Source organism: Eschrichtius robustus, chromosome 14 (assembly GCF_028021215.1).
Source record: "Eschrichtius robustus isolate mEscRob2 chromosome 14, mEscRob2.pri, whole genome shotgun sequence".
Classification (NCBI taxonomy): domain Eukaryota; kingdom Metazoa; phylum Chordata; class Mammalia; order Artiodactyla; family Eschrichtiidae; genus Eschrichtius; species Eschrichtius robustus.
The window spans coordinates 38808397-38831234 of NC_090837.1; the positions used below are offsets into that span (position 1 = coordinate 38808397).

General features: G+C 37.2%; 1 protein-coding gene across 3 annotated transcripts in view; it reads left to right on the forward strand.

Moving 5' to 3' along the window:
• Window positions 1-5983: 5983 nt before the first annotated feature.
• GREB1L (GREB1 like retinoic acid receptor coactivator) overlaps window positions 5984-22838 on the forward strand; it is a 122872-nt gene continuing 106017 nt past the window's right edge. For all 3 annotated transcript variants that reach the window (XM_068562955.1, XM_068562956.1, XM_068562957.1), the window contains exons 1-3: window positions 5984-6140; window positions 6348-6545; window positions 14901-15077. In XM_068562955.1, the coding sequence (XP_068419056.1) occupies window positions 5984-6140; window positions 6348-6545; window positions 14901-15077 (532 nt within the window). The remainder of the gene's footprint in view (window positions 6141-6347; window positions 6546-14900; window positions 15078-22838) is intronic.

Here is a 22838-nt window from a genome sequence, read left to right on the forward strand (position 1 = left end):
TCCAGAGAGTCTTGATGAGATGTGTTTATTTTACAGAAGAATTTCTGGTATTTCAAGGAAGAAAGTAAAATTTCCAGTGGTAACACGTTAACTCCTTGTCACAAAGGAAAAATAGCATTGTCCTTTATCTTTTAATTTTGACAGTTTTTACATAATCATGAAATTAGTTCGCATATGACAGTAATTATTTCTATGGCAATTTAAGACATATTGCATATCTGTAAGTATATTGGTAAAAACAGTTAATTTTAGAATAAAGTTACAGGGCTAGGTTTTTATTTCAGTACTTAAAATACTTTTGGCTTCAGAAACTGTCAAAAGAAAGTCACCCAGATTTAAATGTACAGAACTATTAAAAGAGGTTGGAAACTTTGTGTTTTAATCTGTTTCCATTTTCTAAAGATTTTCAGCAAGGAGGATGAATAAAAATGAAATAGAACACTTTTGTTTTGAATGCATCATTAATTTTGTGCTTTTTTTGGAATGTGCTTGGGAAGAGATAGTATCTCTTCAAACCTGTTTAATGTATAATTGGATAAGACACAAAAAAGCTCAATGTATTCTTTTTTTTTTTAAACTCAACTCCAGCTGTAAACACAATATTTTCCCCCAGGTGATTGCAGTTTAATGGGGGAGTCAGACAAATACTAGACCCAACTAATTTTAATTAAGAGCAACAAATATCAATTTAAAAGAATAAATAAAATGCAAAAAGCACAAAAGAGAGAACTGTGAAAAAACGCTTGTTTTTAATTTTGAATTATAGACTCTTTGAGAACTTGAAAGAACCATGTTTGATTTCTTGCTCTAGTAGTTACACATTATCACTCTCATCAGTGAATATTTTTGACAGAGAAAGGACATGTAAGCAGTAATGCCTATAACAAGTAACTTCTTTATATGAAGTCAAAGAATCTGATAGCTATAAGGGGCAATAACGATTTGTATGTATGATTGTAAAATTTCTTAATAAGTGAATTGTATATACCACCAAACACCAGCTTTTGGAACTTTTACATTGCTGGTCATTTGTTCCCAGAACAATGCCCCCAGATCTACTGCTGTGCCCAACACATACAAGGAGGTGCCTCAACTTTTCTTAGTATCCTCGATGTAGCACAAGCTTAAAAAAAACCCCACATATTACTTCAAACATTTTCTGCACATTTATTTTGTGCCAGGCACTATTTTAAAAATATTATATGTGCATAACTTCTCATGTATTCTCACAAAAACCTATGATGTTGATTGTACTACCCCATTTTACAGATGAGAGATTAAGTAACTTGCCCAATATCATGCAGGGTAGTAGGTGCAGGATTTGAATTAAGGTTATGTGACTCCAGAGCCTGTGTGCTTAACCACTTCACTAGTGGGATTTCTATAAATGCTGCCTGGCTGGGTGGATGATTGTTAAACTTTGGAAAGTGGGTGACAACATCTATAGAGAAAAAGATAACAAACCACTGACAAGTTATACGAAGTTGTCTATTTAGTACTATGCCTGGCACAGTCAATAAATTGTGCCTTAAAAAAAAAATTCAAACCGAAGACAACTACACACACATACACACACACACAAACAGAATGTATCATGTTCACTCTCACCTTTTTTTCTATTTCAAATAGCTTGGTTTAGTGGGGGAAAAAAAAACCATGGGCTTTTGAGTCTAAATTTGAATTCTAGTTCCATCACCTACAAACTAGATAACCTTGTCTCCTTGCAGAAACTGGATCAGTTGCTCTGTCTACCTGTCCCTCTTTCTGAATCTTCTTGTTTCCACTTGGTTTCATTTAACTTGGTCCTTCATCCTATAAATGGAAGTTAGCTCTAGAGTTTGACTACATTCCTTACACCCTTTGGCAGGAATACGTCCTAGGTAGTGTGTGTGCTTCATATTGTCTCCCATGGGGAGGCACACGGTGTCTCATTGCCTCACTTTTAGTGATGCTAAACTTGATCAGTGGTTCAGGAGGTGACAGACCCCTCCGCATCAACCTTTTATCTAATGGTTTCACTTATTCTCATTGCCTAAATGAATTTTGCATTAAGGGTTGCGAAGTGATCATTTTAAAATTCTGTCATTCTTTCTACATTTATTAATTGGAATTCTTCATCAAAAAAATAAAAACTCTGAAGACCCAGGGCTGTTTGGATTCTTCAGAGTATAGGAAGAGCAGGATAAATGTTTCACTCTTTCCTTTTTCTTTTAGTAGCATGAAATCAGGTGCTTTGTTTGGGTTTTTTTTTTTTTTTTTTTTCCCCAAGAGGAGTTCTCTTTTTCTACTTGAGAGGCAAAATTAATTTGCCCATTTTTATATTTTAAATGTGCTTCAGTCCATTGCATTTATTCTCTTTTATGTTCAATTTCTCTCATCTTTGGCCCGTGGGAACCCTTCATGTTGATTCCTATGTCTTTTGACATGACCAATTAGTCTCTGATAGCTTCTTTGCTTGCTGGCACAAGATGTTCAAGGATCATAGTGTGTACAGTTGTCCCACAGTATCCACGGGGGAGTCGGTTCCATGACCTGCCGCAGATACCAAAATCCACAGATGCTCGAGTCCCATAGTCAGCCCTTGGTAACCACGGATTCAACCAACCACATAATGTGTAGTTCCAAATGTGGTATTTCCTGCCCCAGACCTGGAATTGCAGCCTTCAGGGAGACTTGATTCTTTTCAGTGAGTATGCTAGTAGGAAACCACAGAGTACTAGGAAGTGCTTATTGTTTATTGAATTGTCATTGCTTCTGGGACTTTTCAGTAGACAAAGCTTGGAACTACAAATTTGAAACCTTCTAAAAAATATATATTCCCATCTACCTGCTCCATAACCTAATTTGCTATTAAAACCAGGCAACCCTAGTGTCTTAGATTCAGTTCTTTTTCTTTTACACCCTACAGCCCTCCCTCGGTATCAACAGGGCATTTGTTCCAGGACCCCGCAGATACCAAAATCCATGGATGCTCAAGTCCCTTATTTAAAATGGCTAGAATAGTTGGTCCTCCGCATCTGCTGGCTTCTGCATCCTCGGATTTAACCAACTGAGGACTGATTTCGTGGTTAGGTGCAGAAACCCGCTGCTACCAAAGGCCAACTGTACATGATTTAAAAAAAAAATCAGAGTCCGTCTTGTTCTTACTAGTCACTAACTGCGATGAAACCTTTAAAAAACTACTTTTAAAAAAATTAATGCTTACCTTCTCCAGATAGTTGGTATTAAAAGTCAACCTTTATTAACAGCCCAAGTGCAGTACCTTGAAAATATTTTTACTTGGTCAAAAGAACTTGTTGGGGGAGATGGCTGGGTCAGTACAAGTGTATCATAACTGGGAAAAAATGCTTTGGAGTCTTATGCTAGAAGGTAGTAGTAGAAATGCCAACTCTTAATGGGAGTTTCTTAGTTTAAACACTGGAATGAATTTTATTTCCCCTGGAATCTAAAATACCAGGAAGAGGGTGGGGGTGTGCACGTTGCAAATTCCATTGTTCTTACTGTCTTTTTAAGTAATAAGTCTATTTTTAAAACTACTTGTTCAGGGATAGTCATAGAGTTGGGATTAACTCAGTTGCTATATGATATTTTCCTTTTCACTTATTGTTATAATATTGTTCGCTACTTTAAAAATTGGAAGATACCGATAAGGAAATAGAAAGATCATTTAAAAACAACTCCACCCCAATAGATAAATATTAACAGTTTATTTTATGTACTTCTAGACTTTTTTCTGCTTGCATTGATATTATCTTTACAAGAAATGTATTTATGAAATTTCCAGTAAATTCATATCATATTATCAATATTGTAGTCTTTTTCTTGTGACTTCTACCTACCTAAATTGTGTCCTACCATGGATGAATGAGGGAAATTGAAATTAAATTGTGTTAACTTTTTAACAGTAATAGATTGGGCAATATCTGAAATCTACTACTTCTTTTTACATGGATGTGAGAAGAAAGACAAGGAAGATACAGTCTCAAATTCATTTCTTTTTATCATTCTTTAGAAAACTTTCTCTTGTCTTCACTAGAAAAATTAAAATTTCTTTTACAAAGGGGAAAGATTGGAGGAAGATAGGAAGAGTTATGTAAACATTCCTAATATTTTAGGAAGTTGATAAGAATGTTTTTGATTTCTAGATTTGCCACATAGTGAATTAATGAAATATGACTGCATCTTCTAAAGTTGAAAGACAATGGGGAAAAACGGGTATCAGCAAGAGAATTCCCAAAGTCAGGGGACATGATGCCAATTGATCTGATGCTTTGGAGTCTAGGGGCAGGCCTGTGCTTCCTCTCCTGTATGTGTGCACAGCCGGCCCTCTGTATCCAAGGGTTCTGCATCCACAGATTCAATCAACCCGCCTATTCGGAGGGCCGACTGTACTGGCCTTTTAATATGCGGGACTCGAGCATCTGCCGATTTTGGTACCCACCAGGGTCCTATAACCAAATCCCTGAAGATATCGAGGGGCAATTTAGTTATTCTTTGTGAAGTAATTTACTCTTTGTTCATTTTTACCTTTCATCTAACATGTAAAGTGAGCTTTGGGTTTTTTTAATTGAAGAGAGAGGTGGTGTTTTTATTTTGTTTCAATTTTTTAAATTGTTGCTTGGTTTTGTGTCTATTCATCCCATATCCTACGTTCAAACTCCCTTTTCAGCCTTGTCTTGCAGCCATGATATATGTAGACAAGGACAAATCAGCAAACAAAAATCTTCTTCCTTGATTTTTATTTATTTATTTATTTATTTTGGCTTGGCTTGGCTTGGCAATTTAGGAGTACTTTATGGAGTATCCATTTCCCAGTTGGGTCATTATTGTAGGTGTTTTAACAACTGAATGGCATACATGATTAGATAGCCTAAGGCAGCTGCTGCTGTTGACAAACTGATTAGAGTCCACTCCTGTCTCTTGGCCTTTTCTCATAGTATGACCTTGGGCAAGTGCCTTAACTTCTCTAGGCCTCAGTTCTCCTAAAAATGGGGGCAGTAACAGTATTTTCCTGGCGGTTAGTAAGTTCTCCATGTTACTATTATTATAATGGTTCAACTAAGAATGTTTCCTTTCACATTTCTTGCCAATAACAATGATGACAATTACTGCTACTACCATCACCACTATGACCATCACTAGTAAGAATAATAATGACTAGCAGCAGCTAGTTTTGACTTCATGTAACCCAGAAAGGGCCTTGGGGACCTCAGACCAATCGTTAGCATAGCTAACAGTTAGCACCCAATAAATTTAGTTATTATTGATATATATGGAAGTTTTTGTAACTAGTGATGAGAAGTAAAGGCGATTGCTTCAAAACTTCTTGTTCTGTACTTTCCTAAAGGGTCCCAAATAAGACTGTGATTCAAACTAAGCATAAGGAATAACATTGTTTTTCAAATAAATACTAATAATACATGAACAAGTTCTTTGAATTTTAAAAGGCTCAAATCTTGCTTTCAGGAATTTGTCAAATATATTATCATAAAGCTTTTATTTTTTTTTTCCAGAGAAGACTCTTTTTCCCTCCTAGGGTAATAAGACCTTAGTAGAGAGAGAAGTAATTTGATATTTACTCTGAAACCACTGATAGTGTTCCTATGGGGTTTTGGCAGCCCACCAGTTTAAGAAGGTGTGGCCCCATTGTCACCATGCTGGGCTTCACGATTGACAGGTCGATCTTGATTTACTAGTTGGAGAACCTTCACTTAAAGCACTTATTATGGTTTGATCCTCAGATACAAGATCCCTTAAAGGGGCTTTTTGAAAGCCCCTTTGGATTCTAAAGACAAGAAGCAAAAGTGATGTAACAGATAAATAGATAAGTTGTCTCAAGAAATATAGGTAAAGTTCATATAGTTCCAATCTTAGGATATATGGGTATAGTTTATATCAGCTATCTGTGTACTTTGCAGACATATGGCCCTCTAATTGTATCAATTTTCTCCTTTCTCTTTTTCTTTGGGAGGTAGTGTAGACCATGGGGAATTCATATGCTGGGCAACTGAAATCTGCTCGATTTGAAGAAGCTCTCCACAACTCCATAGAAGCCTCTCTCAGATGTAGTAGTGTGGTACCACGACCAATTTTTTCCCAGCTTTACTTGGACCCTGACCAGCATCCTTTCTCATCTGCAGGTAAGTTTCTCAATCCCACACATTCCTAGACTCCTTTTAATAGAAGTGGGATCTCCAAATCTGGGGATATCTGAAATAAATGGGTTAAATGTTAGCCAATGCCAGTCTCCCTGTCCTCAGATATTTTTCAGAACTATGAATTTTTCTTTTGGTTATTTTCCCACAAGCATTTTTATTAAGTTAGCTATGATTTATTTGCTTACCCAGATGTAAAACCCAAGGTGGAGGATCTGGATAAAGATTTGGTACACCGCTACACTCAAAATGGAAGCCTGGATTTTTCTAACAATCTAACAGTAAATGAAATGGAAGATGACGAAGATGATGAAGAAATGTCTGATTCAAATAGCCCACCAATTCCCTATTCACAAAAACCTGCCCCCGAAGGGTCTTGCACTACAGATGGTGGGTTTCCTTTCTTCTTTTTTTTTTTTTTCCAATTCCTCTAATATTGTCTGGCTAGTTTCCAATCATTGCATGGGATGCTCAAGGCTGGAAACCAGTAATTACAGAAAGGAATGAGGAATGATTATGCTGTCACTCACATTATTGCCTGTGATTTCATAGCAGGTGTCTATTAAGAAAGACAAGCATTATCACCCCATCTTATAGATGAAGAGACTGAGATTCACAGCAATTGAATGACTTCTCTGAGATGGTATGTGGCAGAGGCAAGCCTAGACCTAGCTCAGGACTTTTTCAATGCTCCAGGTGCTTCCTGCAAGAATGTGACTCTTTCAGAAACTTTATTTTAGTGATCTCTCTTTCTACGTCTTTCTGTTCCACTCTCAAAACAATTACAGAGATATCAGGTGTTTTAATATTTACCTTTTCCATATATTTTGAACATTCATCCAGTATACTGTTATCGCTAGAAGATTAAAATGAACATATTTTGATAATCCCAGTTTATTTATCTTCAACCTCCTCTTCTACCAAGGCTTTAACCACACTTTTTTTTTTAAACTAATCAGCTGACTTAGCTGCAGATTGTGTTTTAAAATTTGCCCCCTCCTTTCTTTTTTTTTTTAATTAATTAATTTATTTATTTATGTATTTATTTTTGGTTGTGTTGGGTCTTCGTTTCTGTGCGAGGGCTTTCTCTAGTTGCAGCGAGCGGGGGCCACTCTTCATCGCGGTGAGCGGGCCCCTCACCATCGCGGCCCCTATTACTGCGGAGCACAGGCTCCAGACGCGCAGGCTCAGTAGCTGTGGCTCACGGGCCCAGCTGCTCCGTGGCATGTGGGATCCTCCCAGACCAGGGCTCGAACCCGTGTCCCCTGCATTGGCAGGCGGATTGCCAACCACTGCACCACCAGGGAAGCCCCAACCACACTTTTAAAAAGAAAATCCTACATAAAACGTTTTCAGTATTTCATGGTTTTGGTGATGTAACAACTTAAATTATACTCTCTTCCCTCCATTTAGTGGTATACGGTGCTGTTTTCTGGCCATCCCAGCCTGATTTCTAATTAGTTCATAATTTGATAGTTTATAGTTTGCCCATAGCTCTTTCAGCTTGGCTCATTCTAAGGTAGTTCCAAGAGTCCTCTCCCTCAAAGGCAGAAGAGCCCTGAAATTTTCCTTATGAATATGACAGTGAAATAGGGCAATACAGTGCCTGGATTTGTTTCAGCATACCACCTCTTCATGGGAAATCCTCTATTTACCTAAGACTCCTAAGACTTAAAGGAAGGTAAAGCTATTTTTAGAGGCAATTTAGATAAGCAGATACTTAACACCCCATGGGCTTCTGGGGGTGCCATTCAGATGTAAATTCTGGCTGCTAATTTCTTATGTAAATTATTGGTAGGTTCCTACCCTGCTGGGAGGCAGTTGATGTCTAAAGGGGTAAAGGGCCGCCAAATTTTAGGCCTCCAAATACTGCTTTGATTAGTTTGTGTTTACAGCTGTTTCAGTAAACTTTCCCCTCCCCCATTTAGATTACTCTGTAACCTTCAAGCTGGAGATAATTGGAGAATGCAAAATCTGGTTCTGTGAAGTGAAAACCTTGGCTATTAAGGAAATGCAGATGAGGTTTACAAAGAAAGGCTCTGCACTATGGCTCCCCTTTAAAATTAAAATCACTTGCTGCAAGAGTCTTGGTTTTAAGGCAGCATGTCAGTATTACTCCCAGAAAATGAGTTTGAGAGTAGGGGCAAGTTTGTCAAATAAATTATTTGTGTGCCCCATAACGTACTTTTCTTTCCTTGACTACAGTAAATAGGCTTACACCCCCGCCTTAGGGTACTGTTTCCCAGGTCCTCCAGTAGCCTCTAAAAGAAAGATCCTATCTGTCTTTCAGGATTAGTTCAGATATAATTTAAAATTACCCTAGAGGGGAGTAATAAGGTTACTTCTTATTTTATCTTAGGTTTTAATTGAGATTTAATATTTATTATAGTAATTTTCTGACATATTTCTAATAGTGGGGAAATTGAACTACCTGCTACACCAGATATCTGGATCCTATAGGTCTTGAAATATAATCACATTTCATAGATTCTTTAGCTACTTCTTTAGAGACACACAGAGCTTATTTTCAATCTTTTTTAAAAACTACATTAAATATTGCTCTTTGCATAATATATTTTTTCTTAATTGGGGATCCCTGATGATATATTTTGTATATAATTAGCTGATCTGAATCCCAAGAATGAAGGTTTGGAGGAAACAGTCCAGACCCTTGTGAGCATATTCTCAAACTAACTACAAAGTGAACTCAGGAACTTTTCCTTGACTTTGCAACCATTTCTGGCCTTGGATTGATTTCTTCCTGACCCTGTTCCTGGACTCAGCCTTGCCTTTTCTTTCTCACCTATTCTCTTTCCTCTTAATTAAATCACCTGTGTGGCTTGTGCTGGTGATTAACTAGAAGGCAAGAAGATAAAACAGGACATTTTAAAAATGGACTTTAAAAAAAATTTAAGTGTAGTTGATTTATAATGATGTGTTAATTTCTGCTGTACAGCAAAGTGATTCAGTTATACATATATACATACACACACACACACACACACACACATATATATTCTTTTCCATTACGGTTTATCACAGGATACTGAATACAGTTCCCTGTGCTATACAGTAGGACCTTGTTGTTTATCCATTCTGTATATAATTTGCATCTGCTAACCCCATACTCCCAATCCATCCCTCCCCCTTCCTTGACAACCACAAGTCTGTTCTTTGTTAGACTTTAAGAACAGTTTTAGATTTACAGAAAAATTGCTAAAATAGTACAAAGTTTGTATATATCCCCACAGTTTGCCCTATTGTTAGCATGTTACATTACTAGTAATTCTAGTAATAATGAAAGTCCATAGTTTATTTGTGTTCTTTAGTTTCTACCTAATGTCCTCTTTCTGTTCCGGAATCCCATCTGGGATACTACATTAGATTTAGTTGTTATGTCTCCTTAGGCTCCTCTTGGCTGTGACAGTTTCTCAGACTTCCCTTGTTTTGGCTGACCCTGACAGTTTTGGGGATTATAGGTCAGGTATATTCTAGCAGACCTTCTATTGGAATTTGTCTGATGTTTTTCTCCTGATTAGACTGGGGTATGGGTTTGGGGGAGGAAGATCACAGAGGTAAAGTGCCATTTTCATCATACTATATCAAGGGTACATACTATCAACATGATTTATGACTATTGATGTTGACCTTGATCACCTGGCTGAGATAGTGTTATCTCCACGCTCCCCCCCCCGCCCCGCCCTCATTACCATTACTGTGGAAGAAAGTAACTGCACTCAGCCCACACTTAAGGAATAGGGAGCTATTCTCCACATCCTTGAGGGCAGAGTATCTAATACATTATTTGGAATTCTACTGCATGGAAATTTGTCTCTTCTCCCTCGTTTATTAATTTATACAGTCATTTATTTATATCATTATACACTTATGAATATTTATTTTATGTTTTGGGTTATAATCCAATACTACTTTATTTTTTTGCTCCAATTTTTCCAGTTTTGGCCATTGGTAGCAATTTCAGTTGGTTCCTGTGCCCCTTTTATATGCTCCTATGATTACGGTTTTCTTTTTAGGATAAAATAGGACATTTTCTCTTTTCATTGTCACAAGCACTTTCTGAAAAAAAATTTTAAGAGGAGGTTTGCTTCCTCCTTCTATGAGAAAAACATTCTTCTCCTAGAATCGTCATTAATAATTATTACTTTTCACCTCTAGGTGTCCTCATATCATAAATGGGAAAACCTTCAAATGCTGTAGCCCTGAAAGCTATTTGTGCTTCTTAATTTGAGTGGACTGTGTAGTTTTCATTATACCACAGAAACCACTCTGAAATCATCTTTCTTCCAGAGAAAATCCTGCTTTCTTCAGATATTTTCCACACTGACTGTGTCTTCTCTACTCTATCCCTGTTTAGCCCAAAACTGAAATTGTACTTTTCCCCCTTAATCTCCCTTTGGCTGCAATGTATTGCTTTGAGAAAGCTCACCAGAAATGTCCCTCTCTAATCAAGGGACACCTTTGTGACTTGCAAAACCATGAATTTTAAGGATTCATCAGCAGGTGTGAGAGAGATGGTTGCTGACATAGCCCATGGGTGGCAGGGGCTACTGTGTCAAGTATCCCCCAGGATTCAGCCTGGAAAGTTGAGTGATGAGACTCAGCAAGGATAGGCAAGGAAGAAGCTATAGGAGAGGGTCCTACATCAGACCAGGGAAGGTGAAGCATTCTGTGAGTCAGAGCGATGTTAACGAGGACAAAGGAGGCTCTAACCTGGAGTCAAGAGACCTGGGTCCCAACTTGGTGGGTTGCTGGGTATTTGACCTTGGGCTGTTTTCTTAACCTTTCTGGGCCCTAGTTTCCTCATTTACATACTAAAGAGATTGGGATAGATTAGTGTTACCCAATCTTTGACTTACAAATCTCTCTTATAGTAATACATAATCTTTTGAACCCCTTAGGAATTTAAAAACTAATTCTGTCACTATATGGCATGTGATAAAGAGTAGATTTTAAGTAGAAAATATTTATTTTAGATTAGTATATTAATATACTCTTTGATATTATTCATGCATGAGAAAATATTGCCTAAATTTTATCATTCAGTCATTGCTGTTTAATTTATTTTAAATTGGTTGTGTAAGGAAAAGCATGTTTTGTTGACAAATTCAAAAATAAAATGTTATACTTTTGGGGGGTGGAGAAGGGGAGCCAAATGTATTTAAATATTTCCCAGCATCAAAAAAAGAGTCAAAATCTACTTTTAATACCCAAATTTTGGGGTTTGTATGCTTTAGGATTAAAAGGATGTACTAATTTATTTTTATAATTTTTGCTCTACGTGATGAAAACGTTTCAGGCTGTTGTTTGCAGAATTTCTGTACAAATAACATGCTGCTGAAAGAGGTAGCCTTTTCCCTCGTACATGAAAAGCCAAATTGGATTATAATCACTAAAATTTTACCTTATCATTGCTTTTTTTTTTTGGTGCCCTAGAAACATATTGGTGCATTTTATATAATTTTATAATTTGATGAGTGGGGTTGGGTTTGAATCTAACTTTCATATCTAGCAGAGAGCATCTTAGGTACACTTATAAAATGACTGTGTCCATCAAATCCGTGTTCCCTAAGCTTCCCATTATTAGCCAACAGCCCATTATGGGTATATAAATTAAGCAACACATCAATACATGTGACTGATAATAAAATCAATTTTAAAATGTGTAGTAATCAAAACCACACATTGATATGGGGTTCAGCTGAGTGAGTCCTGAGTTCGTTCAGCTGATTTCCACTACCCCTACATGTATAGCATGGAAAGCCCTTAGAACATTCTGTTTTAAAAGTAGGATATTAGGGACTTCCCTGGTGGTGCAATGGTTAAAATACACCTGCCAATGCAGGGGACACGGGTTTGAGCCCTGGTCCGGGAAGATTCCACATGCCGCGGAGCAACTAAGCCTGTGCACCACAACTACTGAGCCTGTGCTCTGGAGCCCACACACCACAACTACTGAAGCCCGCGTGCCCTAGAGCCCATGCTCCACAACAAGAGAAACCACCGTAATGAGAAACCTGCGTACCGCAACGAAGAGTAACCCCCACTCGTCAAAACTAGAGAAAGCCCGTGCGCAGCAACTAAGACCCAATGCAGCCAAAAATAAATAAATAAATAAATTTATAAAAAATAATAATAATAAACAAAGTGAAAGTAGGATATTAGAATAATTATTTATTAGTTTTCAGAAATTGGTAATGTTATCTATTTTAGTTTCACTTATAGTTCCCAAGTATCATGGAATACCTTTACGAATCTCTGGGATTTTGATAACTACTTGTTGGAAAATCCTGTTATCAGATGACCTTGAGGTTCCATATAGCTCTGATGTTCTAAAAAGCTTGTAATAATTTGCAAACTGGTACAGATTGGTACAGACTTGTCTACTCTTTCTAATATTGAATGACTGAAAGTTTAAGAAGGTTGTAGTACTACTTCTTAGTGACAGAGAAAGCTCCTCAAGCATCCTGTTTCCATCAATAGGTAATCGTAAACCTCTCATCATTGAATTTTCTACACCATTTGGGAGGGTATTTTATGTTTTGCCTTTTGGAGAAAGTCATAATAAAGGTGCTACCTCCTAGGGGAGATATGTTTCTAGGTTTACTGTCTATACACAAATTAATAATTCCTTTGATTAAAAAAATTAATGCTCCTTTTGAGACTTTAAAATGCCCCTAGATTTAGTATTTCAGAATTTCATGAAAAAGTCTGTGTTCACCCCTCCAGGTTTTAGCTCTGGATTATAACTATTCTTAAGCGCTTTTTTTGGCCAAGTTGAATAATACGCTTTTCACCTGTTTTTATATAGCAAACTTTCCATGTCTAACATCACTGGACATTATGGGACTCATTTTGTAACCTTGGACAAATACTCTCACCTTTCTGAGCCTCATTTTCTCCATATATGAAAAAGAGATAGTGATACCTAGCTAGAGTTGTTGAGAGAATTAAATGAGAAAATCTCTGCAGTGTTTAGCACTGTACCTGTCTTATGTTAAGCGCTCCATAAATTTTAACTGTCACTAGTATCATCATCATCATCATCATCATCATCATCATCATCATCATCATCATCATCATCATCTCCCAACTTTCAAACCTGTGAATTTTGTCCCTTAATGGGGGTGGGGACAGCAGATTTTTTTAAGGGTTCTATGTATCTCTAGGCTCCAAAATATGTTTGTAAACTGAATAAATAATATGACTCACATGTATAAATGACTATTGTCCAAATAAATATAGATGATATTGTGAATAATAAAATACAGATTCATTTAAATTGTTAAAGAATTCACAATAGCATTTTGATATTATTTTTCTCAATTTGTGAACACTAGAAGTTATATTTGAATTTTTTAAGGTTAAAAGGGGATCTACAAGCTTGAAATGGTTGAAGCCCAGTGTCTTTATCATTCTAGTCTTTGATTTCTTGCTTTTTCTTATTCCATTGTGTCTGCTTTTGAGGTTTAATGATCCAGACCATGCAGCAGATTCCTATGCACCATAACTTCATACGATGTTTGGATGTTGTTTTCTTTTTATTTCTCATATACTAACTGATGGCCTCCAACTGTTTCTTGGCATTTGGTTAACATCATAATATGAATTGATGCTGGGAGAACCTAGCATGGTTCTGGCCCACTTTGTATTGGGCAATAATGATGGTGGTCTCCTCAGGTTTGTGTGTGAGAGTTAGGTGTCCATCCTCCATTGTCCTGGTTTATGTCGGGTACCCACACCTGGAGTGATCAGCTATGACCAGAAAGGTGGGATATTCCAGTGGCCCATCTTGGACTGGGTGCCAGCTCCAGCTCAATCTGGAATATCACAGCTGTCCAGGGAAATCACATAACTAGAGTGGTGGGAATCATTTCCCAGAAGATGTGGAGATTGGTGCTTTGTAGCAGAACATAGCTGTCCTCTGTAATATTGTTTTGTAATTATCAGTTCCTTATACATTCTTCTAATTGGCTACAAGTGAGTTCTTAGAGGAAGTGTACTTTGTTCAGCTCTATCCCCAGGCCTAGGACAGCATCTGTTGCAAATCATTTTTAATAAATGACGAACTAATGAATTAATGTAATACATTATGGTTACAAAGTGGTTATGTAAGGTTGTTTTGTTTTTTTTTAACTGGCCATCATCAAAAAATCTACAAACAATAAATGCTGGAGAGGGTGTGGAGAAAAGGGAAACCTCTTGCACTGTTGGTGGGAATGTAAATTGATATGTAAGGTTTTGTCATGTCTTTCCTAGTGCAAATAACCTAAACAGTTCTGAGTTCTAGTTCTGATCCATTCATTTATGATTCACCAAACTCCGAGCTTCAGTCTCTTCCTATATGAAATGGAGAACATCTGTGTTCTATGATTGTCCCCATTTAGAGAAGTGAATTTGCATTGAAAGTAAAAATACTATATTATGTGCACATAAAAATTCCGTATGTTTTTCAGAGTTTGCTGTGTATTTATCATTTGCTTACTTGTGGATCAGAAAATGTAAAGTCATCAGTGTTGGCTAAAACAGTTGGAAATACCTCCTTTTAGTGTCTTTTTAGCTCTGCTCAGAGGAGCACATATGATAGATGTGTCTTTTGGTTGGAGTACATGGACTTTAAATTTAGTCCTTAATAGTGATTCCCACAGGTAATCAACTCTCCAAATGGGTGATGAGGAGTTATAAACTCTCTAAACATTCCACTGTGTCCTTTTTACTGGTTTTTAGGTTTTTGTCAAGCAGGAAAGGATTTGCGTTTGGTATCTCTGTGTATGGAACAAATCGACATCCCAGCAGGATTCCTCCTGGTGGGGGCCAAGTCTCCCAATCTTCCTGAACACATCCTAGTGTGTGCTGTAGACAAGCGATTTCTACCAGATGATCATGGAAAAAATGCACTTTTAGGTGAGTATTTCATACCTATAAAATTCCTTCTGAGATAAAGGAGTTAAAATACAAGTTTATTTTAAATTATCACAGAATTTTTAAAATCACAGAATTAGCTGGGGATTATATATTAGTTTAAGTAAGAAACACTTTTGCATTTAGTAACTTCTTAAAAATTAGCTTTCACTTTTTTATTAACTCTCAAAACATTCACCTTAATGAAGAGACTTTTTTAAACTAGGCATTAAAGAACACCATACAATTTATCAAAAATAAATATTTTGTGAAATAAAGTAGGATTCACTCTCCATAGAGTCATTGATCTGGATCTGATATCAAATAAACTCTCAATTATTCAGCTGTGGATTATCCAGGTTGTAAGTCATTGGTAGTTTTTCTCTACCACCCATTATTTCTAACTACACTTGATTGATGTGATTCTCATTTTATATTTAGCATTAGTTCAATCAAGATAACTAGGAATATACCTATGATGTAAAGTGTTTTAACTTTATGTCAGAATTGTTTTACTTTCTAGTATTACTTTGGACTTTTTTCACAACATAGCTTTCCTACATCATGGGAAATAACAAAGAGAGGGTTTACTTTTTTTTTTTTTTTTTTTAAACATTTTTTTTTATTTTTATTTATGGCTGTTCTGGGTCTTCGTTTCTGTGCGAGGGCTTTCTCCAGCTGCGGCAAGTGGGGGCCACTCTTCATCGCGGTGCGCGGGCCTCTCACTATCGCGGCCTCTCTTGTTGCGGAGCACAGGCTCCAGACGCGCAGGCTCAGTAATTGTGGCTCACGGGCCTAGTTGCTCTGCGGCATGTGGGATTCTCCCAGACCAGGGCTCGAACCCGTGTCCCCTGCATTGGCAGGCGGACTCTCAACCACTGCGCCACCAGGGAAGCCCCAAGAGGGTTTACTTTTTAATTATTCTTTTTTAAATTGAAGCATAGTTCATTTACAATATTATGTTAGTTTCAAATGTATGTCATAGTGATTCAATATTCTTACAGATTATACTCCATTAAAAGTTATTACAAGATAATGGCTATAATTCCCTATGCTGAAATATATATTCATGTTGCTTATCTATTTTATACTAGTAGTTTGTATCTCTTAATCCCTGACCCCTATCATCCACCCCCTTCCCTTTATCCACTGGTAACCACTAGTTTGTTTTCTATATCTGTGAGTCTGTTTCTGTTTTGCTATATACATTCATTTGTATTATTTTCTGAATTCCATATGTAAGTGATATCATACAGTATTTGTTTTTCTCTAACTTATTTCACTAAGCATAATACCCTCTAGGGTCATCCACGTTACAACAGATGGCAGAATCTCATTCTTTTTTGTGGCTGAGTAATATTCCGTTGTGTGTGTGTGTGTGTGTGTGTGTGTGTGTGTCACATCTTCGTTATCCATTTGTCTGTTGATGGATACTTAGATCGCTTCCATATCTTGGCTATTGTAAATAATGTTGCCATGAACATTGGGGTGCATGTATCTTTTCAAATTAGTGTTTTCATTTTCTTTGGCTATATACCCAGTACAGGAATTATTAGATCATGTAGTAGTTCTATTTTTAGTTTTTTGAGGAACCCACATTACCCTTTTCCATAGTGGCTGCACCGATTTACATTCTCACCAACAGTGTACAAGGGTTTCCTTTTCTCCACGTCCTCACCAACATTTTTTATTTGTAGACTTTTTGATGATAGCCATTCTGACAGGTGTGAGATGATATCATTGTTGTCTTGATTTGCGTTTCTGTAATAATCATCAGTGTTGAGCATCTCTTCATGTGCCTATTAGCCATCTGTATGTCTTCTTTGCAAAAATGTCTATTCAGGTCTTCTGCCCATTTTTTGATTGGGTGGTTTGTTTTTTTGATACTGAGTTGTACGAGCTGTTTATGTATTTTGGATAGTAACCCCTTTTGGTAATATCATTTGCAAATATTTTCTCCCATTCCATAGGTTGTCTTTTCATTTTGTTTTTGGTTTCCTTTGCTGTGCAAAAGCTTTTAAGTTTAATTAGGTCCCATTTGTCCCATTTGTTTATTTTTGCTTTTATTTCTTTTGCCTTAAGAGACAGATCCAAAAAAAATATTGCTACGATTTATGTCGGAGTGCTCTGCCTACATTCTCTTCTAGGAGTTTTAGGTTTTAGGTCTTACATTTAGGTCTTTAATCCATTTTGATTTTATTTTTATACATGGTGTGAGGAAATGTTCTAATCTCATTGTTTTACATGTAGCTGTCCAGTTTTCCTAGCACCTCTTATTGAAGAGACTGTCTTTTCTCCATTGCATATTCTTGCCTCCTTTGTCATAGATTAATTAACCTAGGTGTGGGCTGTCTATTCTGTTCCATTGATCTATGTGTCTATGTGCAAGTACCATGCTGTTCTGATTACTGTAGCTTTGTTGTAGAGTCTGAAGTCTGTGAGGGTGATACCTCCAGCTTTGTTCTTTTTTCTCAAGATTGTTTTGGCAACTCAGGGTCTTTTGTGGTCCCATATGAATTTTAGGATTATTTGTTCTAATTCTGTGAAAAATGTCATGGGTATTTTGATAGAGATTGCATTAAATCTGTAGATTGCTTTCAGTAGTATGGCCATTTAAACAATATTAATTCTTCCAATCCAAGAGCATGGGATATCTTTCCATTTCTTTGTATCATCTTCAGTTTCATTCATCAGTGTTTTATAGTTTTCAGAGTATAGGTTTTTCATTTCCTTGGTTGAGTTTATTCCCAGGTATTTTATGCTTTTTGATGTGATCTTAAATGAGATTATTTTTCACTCTCTCTTTCTGATAATTCATTATTGGTGTATAGAAAAGCAACACATTTCTGTATGTTAATCTGTATCCTGCAACTTTGCTGAATTTGTTTATTAGCTCTAATAGTTTTGGGGTAGAGACTTGGTTTTTCTATAAAAAGTATGTCATCTGTAAATAGTGACAGTTTGACTTCTTCTCTTCCAATTTGAATTTATTTCTTTGTCTTGTCTGATTGCTGCGGCTAGCTCTTTCAATACTAGAAGTGGCAAGAGTGGGCATCTTTGTCTTGTTCCTGAATTTAGAGGAAAGGCTTCCAGCTTTTCACCCTTGAATATGATGTTAGCTGTGGATTTGTCATAAATGGCCTTTATTATGTTGAGATATGTTTCCTCTGTACCCATTTTGATGAGAGTTTTTATCATGAATGGATGTTGAATTTTGTCAATTGCTTTTTCTGCATCTACAGAGATGATCATGTGATTTGTATCCTTCCTTTGTTAATGTGGTGTATCATATTGATTGATTTGCAAATATTGAACCATCCTTTCATCCCTGGAATAAATCCAACTTGATCATGGTGTATGATCCTTTTTATATATTGTTGGATTCAGTTTGCTAATATTTTGTTCAGGATTTTTGCATCTGTATTAATCAAAGATATTGGCCTGTAATTTTCTTTTTTTTATAATGTCTTGTCTGGTTTTGGCATCAGGGTAATGGTGGCCTCATAGAATGAATTTGGGGAGTGTTCCATCCTTTTCGATTTTTGGAATAGTTTGAGAAGGATAGGTATTAGCTCTTCTTTATATGTTTGGTAGAATTCCCATGTGAAGCTGTCCAGTCCTGGACTTTTGTTTGCTGGTAGTTTTCTTATTACAAATTCAATTTCACTGCTAGTGATCAGTCTGTTCAAATCATCTGTTTCTTCTTGATTCAGTCTTGGCAGATTGTATGTTTTTAGAAATTTGTCCATTTCTTCTAGGTTGTGCAGTTTGTTGGTGTGTAACTATTTGTAGTATTCTCTTATGGCTTTTTTTGTATCTCTGTGGTATCAGTTGTTATTTCTCCTTTTTCATTTCTTATTTTGTTTATTTGTGTCCTCTTTTCTTCTTGGTGAGCCTGGCTAACAGTTTATCAATTTTGCTTATCTTTTCAAAAAAAACAGCTCCTGGGTTTCATTGATCTTTTCTATTGTTTTTTAAAATCTCTGTATTATTTCTTTCTTTCTGATCCTTATTATTTCCTTCCTTCTGCTGATTTTGGGCTTTGTTTGTTCTAATTCCTTTTGGTGGTAGGTTAGGTTGTTTATTTCACATGTTTCTTGTTTCTTGAGGAAGGCCTGTATTGCCATAAACTTCTCTATTAGAACTGCTTTTGTTGCATCCCATAGATTTTGCATTGCTGTGTTTCCACTTTCATTTGTCTTGAGGTATTTTCTGATTTCCTCTTTGATTTCTTCATTGACCCATTGGTTTTTAGTAGCATGTTGTTTAGTCTCTATGTGTTTGTTCTTTTCCCATTTTTCTATCTGTAATTGATTTCTAGTTTTATACTGTTGTGCTTGGAAAAAAAATGCTTGATATAATTTCTGTCCTCTTAAACTAGTTGAGACTTGTTTTGTGGCCTAGCATGTGATCTTTCCTGGAGAACATTCCATGTTCACTTGAAAAGAATTTGTACTACACTGTTTTTGGATGTAATGTCCTGTAGATATCTACTAAGTCCAACTGGTCTGTTGTGTTGCCTTATTGATTTTCTGTCTGGATGGCCTGTCCATTGATGTAAGTGGGGTGTTAAAGTCCCTTACTATTACTGTGTTATTGTCGATTTCTCCTTTTATGTCTGTTAGTGTTTTCTTTATATATTTAGGTGCTCCTGTATTGGGTGCATATATGTTAAATAGTGTAATAGCCTCCTCTTGTATTGATCCTTTTATTATATTATGCCCTTCTTTGTCTTTTGTGTGTTATAGCCTTTGTATTAAAGTCTATTTTGTCTGATGTAAGTATTACTACCCCTGCTTTCTTGTCAGTTTTGTTTGCTGAAATATCTTTTTTCATCCCCTCACTTAAACTCTGTGTGTGTCTTTAGCTCTGAAATGAGTCTCTTGTAAGCAGCATATAAAAAGGTCTTATTTTTTAATCCAGTGAGTCACCCTATGTCTTTTTTGTGTGTCCAATTTTTTATTGTGGTAAAATACACATAACATAAAATGTACCGCCTTAACCATTTTAAGTGTACAGTTCAGTGGTATTAAGTACATTCATCTTGCTGTGCAAGCATCACCACCATCCAACCACAGAACTCTTTCCATCCTGCAAAACTGAAACTGTACCCATTAAACACTAACTCCCCATTACCCCCTACCTCTAACCCCTGACAACCACCATTTTTCCTTATTTTTTTAATCTGCCCTTTCCCCCCACACCCTAGCCTCTGGTAACCACCATTCTACTCTCTATTACTATAAGTTTGGCTCTTGTTATTATTATTTTTTTACCCTATGTCTTTGGACTGGAGCATTTAGTCCATTGACATTTAAAGTAACTATTGATAGATGTGTACTTATTGCCATTTTATTACTTGTTTTCTGGTTGTTTTTGCAGTTCTTCTCTGTTCATTTCTTCTTCTTTTTGTTTCTTCCCTTGTGGTTTGATGATTTTCTTCATTAGTTCCTTTCTTTTCAGTTTTTGTGTATCTCTAGTAGGTTTCTGATTTGTGGTTACCATTGGGTTCATATATGTTGACCTATATCTACTGTTTTAAACTGGTCGTCATTTAAATTCAAACATATTCTAAAAGATCTACTTTTTTTACCCCCCTCCCCCACATTTTGTGTTTTTAATGTCATATTTTACATCTTCATGTGTTTATCCCTTAACCATTTATTGTAGTTACAGTTTTTACAATTTTTTGTCTTTTAATCTTTGTATTGGCTTATTTAAGTGGTTGATCCTCAGTTCTTACTATATATTTGCCTTTCCTAGTGGGATTTTCCATTTTCTATAGATTTTTACTTCTTTTCTACTTAGAGAAGACCCTTTAACATTTCTTTTAGGGTAGGTTCAGTATTGACAAACTCTTTTAGTTTTTGCTTGTCTAAGCAGTTCTTTATCTCTCCTTCTATTCCAAATGATATTCTTGCTGGTATCCTAGGTTGCAGGTTTTTCCCTTTCAGCACTTTGAATATATTATGCCACTTCCTTCTAGCCTGTGAAGTTTCTACAGAGAAATCATCTGACAGCCTTATGGGGATTCCCTTGTATATGACTCTTTGTTTTTCTCTTGCTGCCTTTAGAATCCTCTATCTTTAACTTTGGTCATATTAATTACATGTCTTGCTGTGGGTCTGTTTGGGTTCATCATTTTTTGGACTCTCTGTGCTTCCTGAAGCTGGATATCTGTTTCCATCTTCAGGTTTGAGAAGTTTTCTGTCATAATTTCCTCAAATACATTTTTGATCTCCTTCTCTCTTCTCCTTCTGGGACCCCTATAATGACAATGTTGGTATGCTTAATTATATCCTAGAGATCTCTTAAATTGTTTTCATTTTTTAAAATTTGTTTTTCTTTTTTGCTGTTCTGATTGTGTGATTTCCATTACTCTATCTTCCAGATCACTTATGCGTTCTTCTGTATCTTAGTCTCCTATTCATTCCTTCTAGTGTGTTTTTTATTTCTGCTATTGAGTTCTTTATTTCTGATTGGGTCTTTTTTATATTTTCTAGTTCCTTGTTAAAGTGTTTACTGTGTACATCAATTCTTTCCCCTAATTCAGTTAATATTTTTGTTACCAATGCTTTGAATTCTTTATCTGGTAAATTGTTTATTTCTGTCTTGTTGTTTATTTTTTGGGGGGGTTACTCTTGCTCTTTCAATAGAGAGTAGTTCCTCTGTCTTTTTGTTTTGCTCAGCTTTCTCTGCCTCTATGAATTCAGGTGAAACAGTTACTTATTTCAGTCTTGAAGGGGTGTCCTTATGTGGGAGCATCCCTATACAGACTGCATGTGGCCTATGCCTTTGCTGGGAGAGCTGGATTTGATGTGGATGCAAGTCACATCCTTCCTCAGGGTGTGCTGGCAGCTGTCACATAGGTAGGAGGTGGGGCTGGAGATGGAGGGGCTAGAGCTGAAGTTGGGTGTGAGACAGGGCTTCCCCTCTGCTTGGTGGCCATCACCACTGTATCAGGGGCAGAGTCTGACCCCAAGTTGCTGGAGCAGAAGCCCTGAGGGTCGGGCTCATGCTGGCTCTGTTCCCTTTAAGTGTGTGTTTTTTCCTCTCCCTGCATGGGGACCCTTGCCCCAGAGGGGTGGAGTGCTGAAGCAAGTGGGGCCTGTGCAGGCTCTTGGCTCATGTCGGCCACAGACAGAGGTCTGATGCACTGCCTGTGCAGTTGCCTGCAGCTCCACTCAAATGCAGCCTCTGGGGCAAGTCCCCTTTGTCCCTCACAGCCGGTCACTGCCCCCAGGCTCTGCAGTGCAAGTGGGACCCACATGGAGTCTCAGTGTGTATCAGGGGATGGGCTATGGTGGAACAGCTGTGTCAGAGATCTGGAACACTTCTGACGTGCTGCTTGAGTAACTGATGGCTGCTACCACCCCACTCAGATGCCGCTGTGGCACCAGGTCACCTCTAAATCCCACACTGTGCCACACTGTGACATGGAGTGAGCAGCACCAGAGCTTTCGCTCAGCTTGGACTGGGGTACATGGCAAGGTGGTTGTGAGAAACCTGGCAGCTGCTAGAGCAGACCTCTCTCCACCTTGCTTGGGGGCAAGCCAGCGTGCACACTCCTCATGAGCGTAGTCTAGGCTTCCCTCAGCCCTCCTGTTTGTCTCAGTGGCCCTCCAACCAGCCAAGTGGGATTGTCTCCTCCACGTAAAACCCCAGGACTGGGGCATCCAATCTGTGGCTCAGACCACTCACTCCACAGGGTGGGTGTCCACCCGCATAATCTCTATTTTTCTCTGAGTCTTCTTCTAGGGGCAC